General features: G+C 43.5%; 2 protein-coding genes across 7 annotated transcripts in view; both read left to right on the forward strand.

Annotated features, from left to right (window-relative positions):
* Positions 1 to 13997, forward strand: part of LOC138590800 (uncharacterized) — a 70575-nt gene extending 56578 nt beyond the window's left edge. For 2 of the 6 annotated variants that reach the window (XM_069661175.1, XM_069661174.1), the window contains exons 10-18: positions 182 to 262; positions 422 to 481; positions 2452 to 2532; positions 2692 to 2751; positions 4716 to 4796; positions 6643 to 6723; positions 11737 to 11787; positions 12010 to 12108; positions 13831 to 13997. In XM_069661175.1, coding sequence (XP_069517276.1) covers positions 182 to 262; positions 422 to 481; positions 2452 to 2532; positions 2692 to 2751; positions 4716 to 4796; positions 6643 to 6723; positions 11737 to 11787; positions 12010 to 12091 — 577 coding nt within the window. In that variant the 3' untranslated portion in view covers positions 12092 to 12108; positions 13831 to 13997. The remainder of the gene's footprint in view (positions 1 to 181; positions 263 to 421; positions 482 to 2451; positions 2533 to 2691; positions 2752 to 4715; positions 4797 to 6642; positions 6724 to 11736; positions 11788 to 12009; positions 12109 to 13830) is intronic. The other 4 variants (XM_069661178.1, XM_069661176.1, XM_069661177.1 and 1 more) reach the window with 4 other exon arrangements.
* A 1102-nt stretch (positions 13998 to 15099) lies between these two features.
* The window catches only part of LOC138591157 (transcription factor IIIB 90 kDa subunit-like), a 127757-nt gene continuing 126998 nt past the window's right edge, over positions 15100 to 15858 (forward strand). Inside the window, exon 1 of the mRNA XM_069661678.1 lies at positions 15100 to 15112. Coding sequence (XP_069517779.1) covers positions 15100 to 15112 — 13 coding nt within the window. The remainder of the gene's footprint in view (positions 15113 to 15858) is intronic.

A 15858-nucleotide genomic window follows, 5' to 3' on the forward strand; every position in this document is an offset into this window, starting at 1 on the left:
CACATGCCTTTGCTGTTTATATGCAAACTGAAAAGGGTCAGCATGCATACTGACCTCCTCCTGGTGCTGGGAAAGAACAAGCCTCTCAAAGCCTTTCATAACCAGGGATGTTAATGCCACAGGCTGGTAGTCATTTTTTTCATGATAAAGAAATGTCATGACAGTATATGTTTTATTGCAGGGAGAAGATGACAATCAACCGCAAGAAGAGGAAAGCTGCAGCAGCTGATGGTCGTTTGGGCTCCTTCTCACACCACCCCAGGTGAGTGAAATGTGTTTACATTGGACTAATATACATTCTTCTAGACAGTTTTTGAAAGATATATTGATACAGCTGTAAACAACCTTAAAAATAGTTGCTCTTAATATTTATTGTTTTTACTGATAAAGAAGCGCCATAAGAGTGCATCTCTTTTTGCAGGGACCGTTTCTCCCTGCTGAAGAGGGAGTGTGCTGCAATACTTGATGATTTCGCCGACTTGTGAGTGAAATGTGTTTACATAATATATATTCTTTCAGACAGTTTTTAAAATCTATTTATAAAAGTGTGAACATCCTCAGAACCTTTTTCAGCATAGGTACCAGTGATCTTTGCCGTCACTCGTCATAATTATAAATGGATTTATTTACAATACAAATTGTAACGGGTCACTAGGTTGAAACATTCATGCAGCTTATGTGAAAAAAAACCAAACACAACAACATACCACACACATCCAGAGCATCAATAGTGATAAGTGAAGCTTGTGAAACATAATGAACACAATAAATAAATAATGCTAAAAACATGTTAAAGAATGGTATTAAAATACATAAATCAACCGTCCATGAGTCTGATGGAGTTGGGCACGAAGCATGACATGGCTCTGTTATACCCCTCTCCCACCTGAATTTAGCGCATTGACGCAGGTTTTTCAGACCCGGGAAGACCCACTCATAAATGTCGATTGTCTCTTTTCCCATTGCCAGTGAAGTATACTCATTTCGGTCTCTTTTCTGTTGCGTCACCGTCTGACGTCACAAACGCGGCCGAAACAGGGTCAGTAAACAGTGAAGATGTTACTGTGGTTAGGTCTGAGCATTACTCGTTCAGTCTGTTTATCAAACTCGGCGCGACAAATTTGGAGCGATGTTCAGACAGAGACGGGCGGAATTTGTAGCTGAGATGACAAAGAGTCACAGAGGAGTATGTCACTGAAGGAGCATCACGCCGGAGAGGGGGCGGAGATTAGCGTGTCGACACAGGTTTTGTGTTCCCATCAATGCCGATCGGAGCCGAGGCGATAATTACCCGGGTCTACTGCAGAGTCATGTGACCCGGGTCTGAATGCTGATTGTAACCTTTCCCCTTAAGCAAAAAAGCCGAGTGTTCGCGGGTTTTTTGACCAGTGGGAAAGCAGCTTTAGTCCTGAAGGTGAGTGATGTGTATCTCTGGCCTGAGGGTAGGTGACTATATTGGCTGTGAAGTGTGTGTGTGGTGTCTAAAGCTATTTGTATTTTGAGTTATGATTTTGTTTACAGGGTTGCAGTGAATGGATGTTAGATAAGGACCCAAAGCAGGCTGTTATATTGAAGGTTATTACGGATTCAGTGAAAAATGTGTTCAGAAGGCTGTCCGAACTGATTGTTGGAGTTCAGTCTGCAAAGTTTTCTCAGGAAGAAGAGGTGTTCCTGACAGTTGGAGAAGATAGCTTAAGTGTTGGGCTGGAAGGTTAATTTGTGATCAATTATTGTTCCGAGGTATCTGTTTGACTCAACCCTCTCTGTAGGCTGGTTATTGACTGTCAGAGTGGGGATGCTTGAAGTCATCAACCAGTTCCTTTATCTGGGAGGTGTTGAGATCAAGACACATTTGTCTGCTCCACTCTGCAAAAATGTCCATCTCAGCCTGTAAGTGTCCCTCAGAGTTGGCGATGTCCATGATCACAGTATTGTCAGAGTATTTAATGTGTGTTGTACCTGGGCTAGTGCTCCTGCAGTCATTTGTGTGTAGTGTGTACAGTACTGGTAAGATTACAGAACCTTGTGGGGCTCCTGTGGAGACTGTCTGAGATGAACTGAGGTGACTGTTGACTCGGACACTCAGGTGTCAGGAATGAGAGGACCCAGAGGATCAGGTGCGGGTTGGCATCCAACTGGAGCAGCTTTTGTCCCATCAGGTGGGGTTGCTCGGTGTTAAAAGCGCTTGAGAAGACCTCCAAACCAGTCTGATAAGGGGGCTTCTCAAGATGGGTATAGGCTCCATGCAGCAATGTTAGTAAAGCATCATCCACATGCCTTTGCTGTTTATATGCAAACTGAAAAGGGTCAGCATGCATACTGACCTCCTCCTGGTGCTGGGAAAGAACAAGCCTCTCAAAGCCTTTCATAACCAGGGATGTTAATGCCACAGGCCGGTAGTCATTTTTTACATGATAAAGAAATGTCATGACAGTATATGTTTTATTGCAGGGACAAGTGGATGATCAACCGCAAGAAGAGGGAAGCTGCAGCAGCTGATGGTCGTTTTGGCTCCTTCTCACACCACCCCAGGTGAGTGACATGTGTTCACATTGGCCTAATATACATTCTTCTAGACGGTTTTTGAAAGATATATTGATACAGCTGTAAACAACCTTAAAAATAGTTGCTCTTAATATTTATTGTTTTTACTGATAAAGAAGCGCCATAAGAGTGTATCTCTTTTTGCAGGGACCGTTTCTCCCTGCTGAAGAGGGAGTGTGCTGCAATACTTGATGATTTCGCCGACTTGTGAGTGAAATGTGTTTACATAATATATATTCTTTCAGACAGTTTTTAAAATCTATTTATAAAAGTGTGAACATCCTCAGAACCTTTTTCAGCATAGGTACCAGTGATCATTCATAATAATTATAAATGGATTTATTTACAATACAAATTGTAACGGGTCACTAGGTTGAAACATTCATGCAGCTTATGTGAAAAAAAACCAAACACAACAACATACCACACACATCCAGAGCAATCAATAGTGATAAGTGAAGCTTGTGAAACATAATGAACACACAATAAATAAATAATGCTAAAAACATGTTAAAGAATGGTATTAAAATACATAAATCAACCGTCCATGAGTCTGATGGAGTTGGGCACGAAGCATGACATGGCTCTGTTATACCCCTGTCCCACCTGAATTTAGCGCATTGACGCAGGTTTTTCAGACCCGGGAAGACCCACTCATAAATGTCGATTGTCTCTTTTCCCATTGCCAGTGAAGTATACTCATTTCGGTCTCTCTTCTGCTGCGTCACCGTCTGACGTAACAAACAGGGCCGAAACAGGGTCAGTAAACAGTGAAGATGTTACTGTGGTTAGGTCCGAGCATTACTCGTTCAGTCTGTTTATCAAACTCGGCGCGACAAATTTGGAGCGATGTTCAGACAGAGACGGGCGGAATTTGTAGCTGAGATGACAAAGAGTCGCAGAGGAGTATGTCACTGAAGGAGCATCACGCCGGAGAGGGGGCGGAGATTAGCGTGTCGACACAGGTTTTGTGTTCCCATCAATGCCGATCGGAGCCGAGGCGATATGTACCCGGGTCTACTGCAGAGTCATGTGACCCGGGTCTGAATGCTGATTGTAACCTTTCCCCTTAAGCAAAAAAGCCGAGTGTTCGCGGGTTTTTTGACCAGTGGGAAAGCGGCTTTAGTCCTGAAGGTGAGTGATGTGTATCTCTGGCCTGAGGGTAGGTGACTATATTGGCTGTGAAGTGTGTGTGTGGTGTCTAAGGCTATTTGTATTTTGTGTTATGATTTTGTTTACAGGGTTGCAGTGAATGGATGTTAGATAAGGACCCAAAGCAGGCTGTTATATTGAAGGTTATTACGGATTCAGTGAAAAATGTGTTCAAAAGGCTGTCCGAACTGATTGTTGGAGTTCAGTCTGCAAAGTTTTGTCAGGAAGAAGAGGTGTTCCTGACAGTTGGAGAAGATAGCTTAAGTGTTGGGCTGGAAGGTTAATTTGTGATCAATTATTGTTCCGAGGTATCTGTTTGACTCAACCCTCTCTGTAGGCTGGTTATTGACTGTCAGAGTGGGGATGCTTGAAGTCATCAACCAGTTCCTTTATCTGGGAGGTGTTGAGATCAAGACACATTTGTCTGCTCCACTCTGCAAAAATGTCCATCTCAGCCTGTAAGTGTCCCTCAGAGTTGGCGATGTCCATGATCACAGTATTGTCAGAGTATTTAATGTGTGTTATACCTGGGCTAGTGCTCCTGCAGTCATTTGTGTGTAGTGTGTACAGTACTGGTAAGATTACAGAACCTTGTGGGGCTCCTGTGGAGACTGTCTGAGATGAACTGAGGTGACTGTTGACTCGGACACTCAGGTGTCAGGAATGAGAGGACCCAGAGGATCAGGTGCGGGTTGGCATCCAACTGGAGCAGCTTTTGTCCCATCAGGTGGGGTTGCACGGTGTTAAAAGCGCTTGAGAAGACCTCCAAACCAGTCTGATAAGGGGGCTTCTCAAGATGGGTATTGGCTCCATGCAGCAATGTTAGTAAAGCATCATCCACATGCCTTTGCTGTTTATATGCAAACTGAAAAGGGTCAGCATGCATACTGACCTCCTCCTGGTGCTGGGAAAGAACAAGCCTCTCAAAGCCTTTCATAACCAGGGATGTCAATGCCACAGGCCGGTAGTCATTTTTTACATGATAAAGAAATGTCATGACAGTATATGTTTTATTGCAGGGACAAGATGACAATCAACCTCAAGAAGAGGGAAGCTGCAGCAGCTGATGGTCGTTTGGGCTCCTTCTCACACCGCCCCAGGTGAGTGACATGTGTTTACATTGGACTAATATACATTCTTCTAGACGGTTTTTGAAAGATATATTGATACAGCTGTAAACAACCTTAAAAATAGTTGCTCTTAATATTTATTGTTTTTATCAATAGTGATAAGTGAAGCTTTTGAAACATAATGAACACAATAAATAAATAATGCTACAAACATGTTAAAGAATGGTATTAAAATACATAAATCAACTGTTCATGAGTCTGATGGAGTTGGGCACGAAGCATGACATGGCTCTGTTATACCCCTCTCCCACCTGAATTTAGCGCATTGACGCAGGTTTTTCAGACCCGGGAAGACCCACTCATAAATGACGATTGTCTCTTTTCCCATTGCCAGTGAAGTATACTCCATTCGGTCTCTTTTCTGCTGCGTCACCGTCTGACGTAACAAACAGGGCCGAAACAGGGTCAGTAAACAGTGAAGATGTTACTGTGGTTAGGTCTGAGCATTACTCGTTCAGTCTGTTTATCAAACTCGGCGCTACAAATTTGGAGCGATGTTCAGACAGAGACGGGCGGAATTTGTAGCTGAGATGACAAAGAGTCGCAGAGGAGTATGTCACTGAAGGAGCATCACGCCGGAGAGGGGGCGGAGATTAGCGTGTCGACACAGGTTTTGTGTTCCCATCAATGTCGATCGGAGCCGTGGCGATAATTACCCGGGTCTACTGCAGAGTCATGTGACCCGGGTCTGAATGCTGATTGTAACCTTTCCTGTTAAGCAACAAAGCCGAGTGTTCGGGGGTTTTTTGACCAGTGGGAAAGCAGCTTTAGTCCTGAAGGTGAGTGATGTGTATCTCTGGCCTGAGGGTAGGTGACTATATTGGCTGTGAAGTGTGTGTGTGGTGTCTAAGGCTATTTGTATTTTGAGTTATGATTTTGTTTACAGGGTTGCAGTGAATGGATGTTAGATAAGGACCCAAAGCAGGCTGTTATATTGAAGGTTATTACGGATTCAGTGAAAAATGTGTTCAGAAGGCTGTCCGAACTGATTGTTGGAGTTCAGTCTGCAAAGTTTTCTCAGGAAGAAGAGGTGTTCCTGACAGTTGGAGAAGATAGCTTAAGTGTTGGGCTGGAAGGTTAATTTGTGATCAATTATTGTTCTGAGGTATCTGTTTGACTCAACCCTCTCTGTAGGCTGGTTATTGACTGTCAGAGTGGGGATGCTTGAAGTCATCAACCAGTTCCTTTATCTGGGAGGTGTTGAGATCAAGACAGATTTGTCTGCACCACTCTGCAAAAATGTCCATCTCAGCCTGTAAGTGTCCCTCAGAGTTGGCGATGTCCATGATCACAGTATTATCAGAGTATTTAATGTGTGTTGTACCTGGGCTAGTGCTCCTGCAGTCATTTGTGTGTAGTGTGTACAGTACTGGTAAGATTACAGAACCTTGTGGGGCTCCTGTGGAGACTGTCTGAGATGAATTGAGGTGTCTGTTGACTCGGACACTCAGGTGTCAGGAATGAGAGGACCCAGAGGATCAGGTGCGGGTTGGCATCCAACTGGAGCAGCTTTTGTCCCATCAGGTGGGGTTGCTCGGTGTTCAAAGCGCTTGAGAAGACCTCCAAACCAGTCTGATAAGGGGGCTTCTCAAGATGGGTATAGGCTCCATGCAGCAAAATTAGTAAAGCATCATCCACATGCCTTTGCTGTTTATATGCAAACTGAAAAGGGTCAGCATGCATACTGACCTCCTCCTGGTGCTGGGAAAGAACAAGCCTCTCAAAGCCTTTCATAACCAGGGATGTTAATGCCACAGGCCGGTAGTCATTTTTTTCATGATAAAGAAATGTCATGACAGTATATGTTTTATTGCAGGGAGAAGATGACAATCAACCGCAAGAAGAGGAAAGCTGCAGCAGCTGATGGTCGTTTGGGCTCCTTCTCACACCACCCCAGGTGAGTGACATGTGTTTACATTGGCCTAATATACATTCTTCTAGACAGTTTTTGAAAGATATATTGATACAGCTGTAAACAACCTTAAAAATAGTTGCTCTTAATATTTATTGTTTTTATCAACAGTGATAAGTGAAGCTTTTGAAACATAATGAACACAATAAATAAACAATGCTAAAAACATGTTAAAGAATGGTATCAAAATACATAAATCAATTGTTCTCTTTCAAACATTCGTTCGGTATCTCACTATGGGGGTACGCCCCAGTGTGTAGTCCTCAGAAGCCCAATAACATTACGCCAGCCACATTGGCTGGCAGTCGTGACGACTGCATCAAGAGGATGGACATCCTCTCCCTACAAAGGGGCTGATGCAGTCTCACCAGATCATTCAAACACCTCTTCTCGCTTCTATCTCAGGAAGCCTTATCTCCCAACACAACTGCCAACGGGATTACTAGTTTAACGGTCCACAGATTGAGCTAACCACTCGATCGCTGGGCGCTAATTTTTCCGTGTTGTGTACGGATCCCCGATTTCTTCACCATAGAAATCGAGGGTTTCACGGAGTAATAAAGAAGCTACTTTTACTGTCTCCATACGGCTAACTGTAGCTCACCTGTTAGCCTGTCACCAAACAGTAACACCAAGCACCTTAGCCAAGCTAGCCACCTTCCTAGCATTAGCTAAGCCTGCCTCCACATTAGTTACAGCAACGAGCTAGCCTCCACACCTGAACCCCGCGTAGCTAATCACTACTTCGGCTACAGTTCTGACATCGACCCGCTCACCATGGCTCAGTCGAAGCTCACTGTACCGCCCGACAGCGCACAAGCCACACCGTTATTCACGCCTGTGCTAGCAGTTAAAACCCCTCCACGGGACTGTGTATGCGGGGCTAAGATATCGGCTATGGACACTCACCCAATACGCGTTGCATGCCTCGGAGTGCAGCACGCCCGGTCAGCGCTGGATATACCGGGCACATGTGAGCACTGTAGCCGCTTGCCTCTTAAGAGTCTCCGCCGGAGGCTGTCGCGCCAGGCAAGCCTCGGTATCCAGGACCCGCTGTTAGCAACGGCGGCGCCCCACGATGGAATATGATGACTGGGCCACGCCAGGTACGAGTTGGGGCGACACTCCCGTGCCCGAAGGGTTTGATCATTGCATGCCGGCGGATAATTTCGGCTCGCTGTTAGGCGATGATGGAGAGTCTGAAACTCGGACGTCTCGCCCGACATTCTCCTCTCCGAGGGAGATGACGATGATGATTCATCTTTCTCATCTGCACAAATACCGCAGCCTACGGCGTTAGCTGCGGGAGGAGTGACGGACGGGGATTCATCCCTGCTCATCAGAGGCATGGATCTGCATGAAGTATGCAAGAGGGCAGCTGAGAAGCTGGATATCCCATGGCCGAAGGTGCAGGCTGAGACCTCCTCATCTCGCTGAAGGGAAAAGGTTACCAAAGGCAAAACGGGCAGCCAGACAGCTTCTACCCATTTTTCCTGAATGTTTGGAGGAGACAATGTGTTGTTGGAAAACTCCATTTTCTGCTGTGAAACCGGTCCAGGGGGGGTCAGCCTTTGACTGCGTGGACATGAAGGAAAAAGGCATTTACAACATGCCCACAGTTGAACCCCTGGTTGCCTGTCACTTGCACCCAACTCAGAAGTTATCTATGTCTTCCTCTGGCCCCACCCTGCCCGCCAAGGCAGATCGTCTACAGTCCTCCATGACTGATAGAGCTTATAAGTCAGTTGCCACATCTGTTAGGGCTCTCAATGCATCCTCTCTTCTCCTGGCTTATCAGGCTGAACTGCAGGAGCAGATGACTGCTCTACCAGCAACTGAGTTATGGGAGGAAATTTGTGTCATCACCGACCACTGCCTCAACCTCACCAAGTGCGCTGTGCAGTCAGCGGGGAGGGCCATGTCCACCATGATTGCCCAGGAAAGGGCCCGGTGGCTCAACCTCTCTGACCTGTCTGACAAGCAAAAGCGTGACATCCTGGATGAGAGCGTGGATCCAAGTGGGCTGTTTGGCTCGGCTGTTGCGACCATGCAAAAGCGGTGTGAGGAGAAAAAGAAAGAGGGAGAAGCCCTGCAGCTTTGCCTTCCCAGGAAAACTCAGGCCTCTGTCACTCCTCGCCGAACCTTCAACCCAACTGTGACTCAGCAGGCCAGTGGCACAGCCTTCAAGATTCCCAGGCGCCCAGCCCCCCAGCCTCCAGCGCAGAGTCAGCCAAGGCCACCAAACAAGGGACCCTGGCCAAAGAAATCCTTCGCCTCAGCGGCTGCTCAGGGGGGTCCTCCTGCCCCCGGCCCCTCCCAGGAAGCAAGGAGGAGGAAGCGGGCCTAGCAACTCACTGATGCCATATTGCCCTTCTTTAGCTCTGTTCCTGAGCCTGTTCCAGAGTGCAACCTTCATGCAGCGTGCAGGGCCCAAGTTGGCGTCCACAGTTTTTCCACATTGCACCCCCAGTGGCAGGAGCTACTGTGACAGCAACTCTTTCTGCAAGGAAAGAGAGCTGGCAGAGGTGTGGAGCATCGGCTTGGGTCCTCGGGACAATAAACAGAGGATACAGGCTCCAGTTTGCCATTGCCCAGCCCCGTTCACAGGGATTGTCTTCTCCCGTGGGCAGGGGAAATCAGCACTGATACTCAAGGAAGAGATATCATTGCTGTTGAAAAAAGGAGCAATACGAATTGTGCCTCAAGAGCAGAGCCAATGCAGCTTCTACTCGAGGTATTTCCTCGTACCAAAAAAGGGGGGGACAGGGCTCCGCCCTATCCTCGATCTGCGGGCTCTGAACAGACACCTAAGGTCATACAAGTTCAGAATGCTGACACACGCTGCACTGCTGCGTTTTGTGCACCCCGGCGACTGGTTCACTTCAGTCGACCTGAAGGACGCATATTTTCACATACCAATATATGCTCCTCACAGGAAATTCCTGAATTTTGCCTTCCAAGACACAATCTACGAGTATATGGTTCTACCTTTCGGGCTTTCCCTAAGCCCTTGGGTATTTGTGAAGTGCACAGAGGCAGCTATTGCTCCTCTCAGACAGCAGGGCATACGCATAGCCATGTACATCGACGACTGGCTGCAGAGTCCCAACAGGGTGCGCTAGAGCACACAAGGTTACTCCTGCAACACCTGGAGAGCTTAGGGTTCAGAGTGAATCAGGAAAGAGTGTGCTGACTCCAAGTCAAACAATCTCTTTCATTGGTCTGTCTCTGAATTCGGTTTCACTCAGAGCCCACCTGTCAGCGGAGAGAGTGAGAGCATTTTCAGCATGCCTAGCCCTCTTCCACAGGGGGAAGTTGTTACCCTTCAGGACATGCCTACGTCTTCTGGGACTGATGGCATCAGCCATAGTGGCTATACCATTAGGCCGATGGTACATGAGGGGTTTTCAACGCTGGGTTGCATCCCTCGGGCTGGATCGCATCCCTCGGGCTGGATCGCTCACTTCACAAAAAATCGCTTTGTCAGGGCTTCAGTGGAATGTAAGGCAGCACTTCACCAGTGGAAACTCCCCCTATTTTTGACACAGGGGAGTTCAATGGGACCTGTCCTATCCAGGAAAGTGGTCACATGAGGCATCCTTGCAGGGGTGGGGGGCCACCCAAGAGGGCAGAATTGTGAACGGGGTGTGGGCTCCCCACCTTCGTTTGACCCACATAAATTCCCTGGAACTCCTAGCAGTTTCCTTGGCACTGAAGCACTTTCTCCCCTTTATAAAGGGTCATCACGTGCTTGTAAGGTCAGACATTACGACTGTGGTCGCTTATATCAACAGACAAGGCGGACTGCGATCCCTTCAGTTGCACACATTGGCTCACAGACTGATTTTGTGGAGCAATGTGCATCTCCTGTCGTTGAAAGCCACCCATGTGCCGGGAGTACAGAATTGTGGGGCAGACCTACTCTCCAGAGGCAACCCTCATTACGGAGAGTGGAAGCTCAATCCAGAGGTAACAGAGCAGATTTGGGCGCTTTACGGTCGCCCGGAAGTCGACCTGTATGCCTCGAGTCATTTTTTTCTGTGATTGTGAAGTAAACGATTAATTCATTTCAAGGAAGAAAGTTCCTATTTCAGGTAAGATTGTATCAACATTCAAATGTTACTGAAATTAGTACAAATTTGTGAGCATGTCAAGCTGATCTCAAGTTTCAAAGTCACATGTTTTCCTGAACCATCGATCCACCACCTCTTCCCTTCTTTGATCCTCCACAGCAAGGTTGGGTTCACATACAAATGTTCAGCTACAGAGCCCTGTTCTCATCGCTCTGTCGAGTGTTTGTGTCATTAACCTGGTAAAAACAGAGTATTAAGCGTGTCACAGAGGAGATTCTAATCACAAAGCTTCCTCTCCTATAAAAAAGCTTTACGTTTAAATGTTGCCTCTTTGTTGAACATTTTGTAAACTGACAAATTACACTCATAACCCTTTTTTCCTTATCCCATCTGTTATCATGTTGGAAATCTTGTTGGTTTTGCTCTTAAAACCTATTTTTTAATTAATAAAAAAGCCAGGGGCGTTTCTAGGGGGTGGCCTGGAGTGGCATGGCCCCCCCTGAAATCTGATTGGCTATGATTGTCCGTCTGCCTGGTCAGAGGTGGGACTTAAGTTCAAATCAACTTTTTGGGCAGTGTAGCAACAGGCTGCTAGTAGCTTAAGTGACTAGCAGCCTGTTGCTAGCAGCAATTTGTCGATACTTAATACTTTGACTTTTGGAGATACATCTTCTTTTTCAGTCCCTAAGGAATAAAGTATGGAAGACTTTTATGGTGACACTCTGTTGTGTCATTGTTTAAATAAAAAACCTGTACAAAGGAATCGAACATCTGAATGATTCCTTAATGTAAGTAGTTACGGTAGATATTATAAGTGGAGACAAAAAAGAATAATGAAAGCTATTTGAAATCTTGTTGGTCTTGCTCTTAATATTTATTTTTTTATTGATGAAGAAGCATCATAACAGTGTGTCTCTTGTTACAGGGACGACTTGACTGATGAGGATTTGAAGAACCCGTACTTCTCAGACGATTCGTGAGTGAAATTTGTTTATATCATATATATTCTTTAAGCTAACTTTTGAAACATATTGATGAAGCTAAGAACATTATTAAAACCTTTTTCAGCAGAAATGCTTACATAAGATCAGTTGCACACTCATATTACTTTTACTGAACATTTCTGAGTCTTATTTGGTGGTGTCTGTCCCTGCTTAATGGCTAACAAGATCATTTCTTCTGTGTCATCCACAATCAGTGACGGCAGCACAGACTCCATGTCATCCAGTTTGTCCTTCAAGAGTAATATGTCAAAAGATGTACCCATTTTGTTCGGATGAAGATGCTTCCCTCTTGAGTAAGATTTTTTTTACACACATACAAAAAAAGACAATAACAATTTAGTAAAAAGATGAACATTGTGCCGGAGAGGTTAGAAGCCAAAAAAGGCTTGTGAAGATACCTCCCCTAGTAAATATCAATGGGCCTCATTCACTAATATCTGCGCAGAAATGTTCTTACTCTCCGCAAAAAATAAGTACTTGCGCAAAATCACCGTCGGATTTATGACACGTGCGTACCGGCCAATTTTGTTCTCACCACCGTGCGTATGTTAGTAAATCAGAACCAATCTAAATTGACAGGCGCGTGTCCGCGATCTGCAATCAGCATACTGCCACGCCTCTATTTCTCTATATAAGGACATCTGTTTGGTGCCACATGAAGAGAGCGGTGTTACGGAGAAGCTGAAAGAACGTGAAAGATGGCCTCAAAAGGAAAAAAGAAAAATTTCACATCAGCAGAAATTGAAACAATTGTAACAAAAGTGTTACATTTCAATATGAACATTTTCATATGTTCTACTCTATTGAAAACTTAATGAACTAACTCAACTGCTATAATTGAAGTTTTAATTATATGACAATAAAATATGAGGATGACACGGCATTTATGTTTGGTCCATACATTAGTAAATTCAATTATTGTTGTCTAATAAAGCCTTTTTTTCAATAAATGAAGTTTTAATGTAGTTTGCATTTAGTTAAAAGGGTGTGTGTTAGCATTTCCTAGGACATTTCTTTCATCATTTGTGCGTACGCATGGTCTGAGGGAGTTCTACATTCGTTCACAGAGTATGAAGAAATTTAGGTAAGAACAAATTGATGAATCCCAGATTTGTGCGTCAAACGTGCGTACGCACAGATTCGTGCATACGCACTGTTCGTAAATGAGGCCCAATAAGAGAGAAAAACAAAGATCTCTCTCTCACACACGCACACACACACACGCACGCACACGCACACACACACTTTGGAATAAATATAGAAACCACCTGGATTATTTTAGGAAAAAAATCTCTTCATGACCACTATATTCTTTTAAAAAGGTTTTTATATATTTTTTGATGAAGCTATTTACATTATCATATTTTTGTTCAGCAAAGACGAAAAGCATTCACTAGAATTACAATGTTGACTTATTAATTTGTACAATGACACGTAATATTTATAACATCTGTGGCTTTATTCCAAAATCAGAATCAGAAATACTTAATTAATCCCCGGGGGGGAAATTCAGGAAAAACTGTTATCATTTCTGATATTTTGCAGCTTTAGATTTTCATGTGTATTTTTATACTGATGAATTATACAGTACTTGATTCAGGGGGGAGATGGAGGAGGAGGAGGACGTTGGGGCGGATGATTGGGTCCGTTCATGAGATGGGCATCTGTCCGTCAAATCTCACATCTCACTCTCAGTTAAATTCAGTAAAAGACACTTAAAATGTCTTACACATATAGAGAGTACTCTACGCTTTGGTAATGAGAAGATGCTGAATAGGAAGGTGATAGATATTTAAGAAAGGGCAATTAGATACCATTTTGGAATTCATAACGTTGCAGTTAAAGTTGACTAGTTAAATCTTTAATCATTTTTCTTTCAAGAAAAAATAATCTCCACTCTTATGTTCCAGGTTCCCCTGTTGATGATTTGCTGCTTCTCTCTACTTTGTATCTTGTAGAAATTGTAACAGGAATAATTTTTCATATGTTCTGATGTTGTCTTGTGTTTCTATCAGGAAAAGGGCATAGCCGAGTCCCTCCACCTCTCAGGAGTTTCAGCCAGCACCTTCCTTTCCTGTGCCTTTAACCACGGACCTGGGCAGAGATGCTGCTGACCCTGGGAACTCCCTGCGCTTTTTTTTTTTTTTTTTAATAAACATATGCTTAAAGGCATTTAAACAAAGTTAAGTGTTGGAGTTTGTATTATTCCAAATTTTGAAGCCAATATTTTCACTTTTACTGCAAATGAATATCGGCTCCAAATATCGATTATCGGCCTCCTTGACTACTAATAATCAGTATCGGTATCGGCCCTGAAAAAACCACATCGGTCTATTTCTACTCTATATGACCTACAAAAGCAAACAAGGCCATCAACGAGAAGATCGATTATTTCTATATGTGTGGCGTCAGAAGAAGATAGTTACAGCACGCAAACTGGAAGTGCCTTTTAGTTATATTTTCTGTGGAAAAGATTTGCAGTGGGTGGTAAGTGTGATAAAGAAAAAACAACAGGAGGATTTTTGGGAGGTTGAGTCCGTGTTGAGGATCTTGGACAGGTGGGGGGTATGTCATGTGTGGCAGAAAAATAAATAAATTAATAAATAGGTATAATGTTATAAAATTAATAGAATAGTATAATAATGATCATAAACATTATATACTATATAACAATAACATAAGGAATAATAATATAATTTGATATAGTACAATATGATATGATGTGTTATCATAATACAATATAATATAATATGATGTTGATGTAATGTATGTTATATAATGCAAAAGAATTATGTATATTATAATGAGTATTATGATAATAAATTCATACAGCAGTGAGGGGTGACAACAGAACAATATTTACAGGAAAAGATCAGCAAAGAGATAAGGTACAGTTATGCCAACAGAGGGCCCCTATTGGCTCAAAATGAAAGTTCTTCACAGTAGCTTTAGCTTTGTCAAGGTTATAAAATAAAATATGGATTAACAGTGACTTTAATACTTCAGGAATAAATACTTGGACGGAAAAAAATAATACCACAGTTTAAATAAACTCGGGTGCAAGTAAAAATCCAGCATTTCAAATATTTCTCAGTAAATGCACCAAAATATACTTTAAGTACAAAAAGTTCCAATGATGCAAATTTTAAATAACTGGACTATAAAAGGTGATGTATGGAAAAAAAATACTATAATGTTGCAGCTGGTAAATATACAGCTGGGTAACTTCTGGGTAATCTTTTATAATACATAATTTATTCGTCATTATATTTTGTATTGATACAATGTATCTGCAAAGTAAGTAGATCTGTACCATTAGTGTAGTTTAGTATAAAGTACCTTTCAATGGAAATACAGAAGTTAAGTTGCAAGTAACTCAGAATTGTTCTTGGGTTCAGTGTTTAAGTAAATGTATTGACTTACAATTTACCACTGGTTTGATAACGACACTATATACTGACAAATCAAAGTTAAACCCATAGACGTGAGTCACATCATGTTACAAAAACACGGGGAAGGAAAAATATGAACATTTATTCTGTTTTACCCATGGCAATTTATCTGAACTGTCCATTTAAAACAACGACGTAAGAAGTGCTATTAAGCGGGGGATTCTGCTTGCGGTGTTGAACCAGTATGTGCTTACAGTTTTCATGCTGAGAGGTGTTTACATTTTTCCAACACCTAACCGAAACCTCAAATCATACCTCTACCTTGAGTTTCTAAAACAAAACAAAAACACTGTAGAGATAAGTTCAATTGAAAAACGTGTTGACAGCGTGCCACCCCTCCAGCCCGAGTTGGTCTCTTCCGTGTCTCCCCAGCATCAAACGCACATGTTGGGTGTGTTGTGCTGAGGATTGCAGCGATATTACAGCATTTAGGAAACCTCTGCGGGCTGTGACGTTGTTGTGTGCTCTTTGCACACTAATCACAATGCGATAAGCCTCATTGTCAATGAGAAATATTCCACAAAATCAGAGTTATTGAAGAAAACACTTTGGGTAAAGAGACTGACACGCTAGCCGGCGTGACTGCAGGCA

This window comes from Semicossyphus pulcher, unplaced genomic scaffold (genome assembly GCF_022749685.1).
Source record: "Semicossyphus pulcher isolate SPU_LCO1_2020_fin unplaced genomic scaffold, fSemPul1.0.p SCAF_14, whole genome shotgun sequence".
In the NCBI taxonomy this organism is placed as follows: Eukaryota; Metazoa; Chordata; class Actinopteri; order Labriformes; family Labridae; genus Semicossyphus; species Semicossyphus pulcher.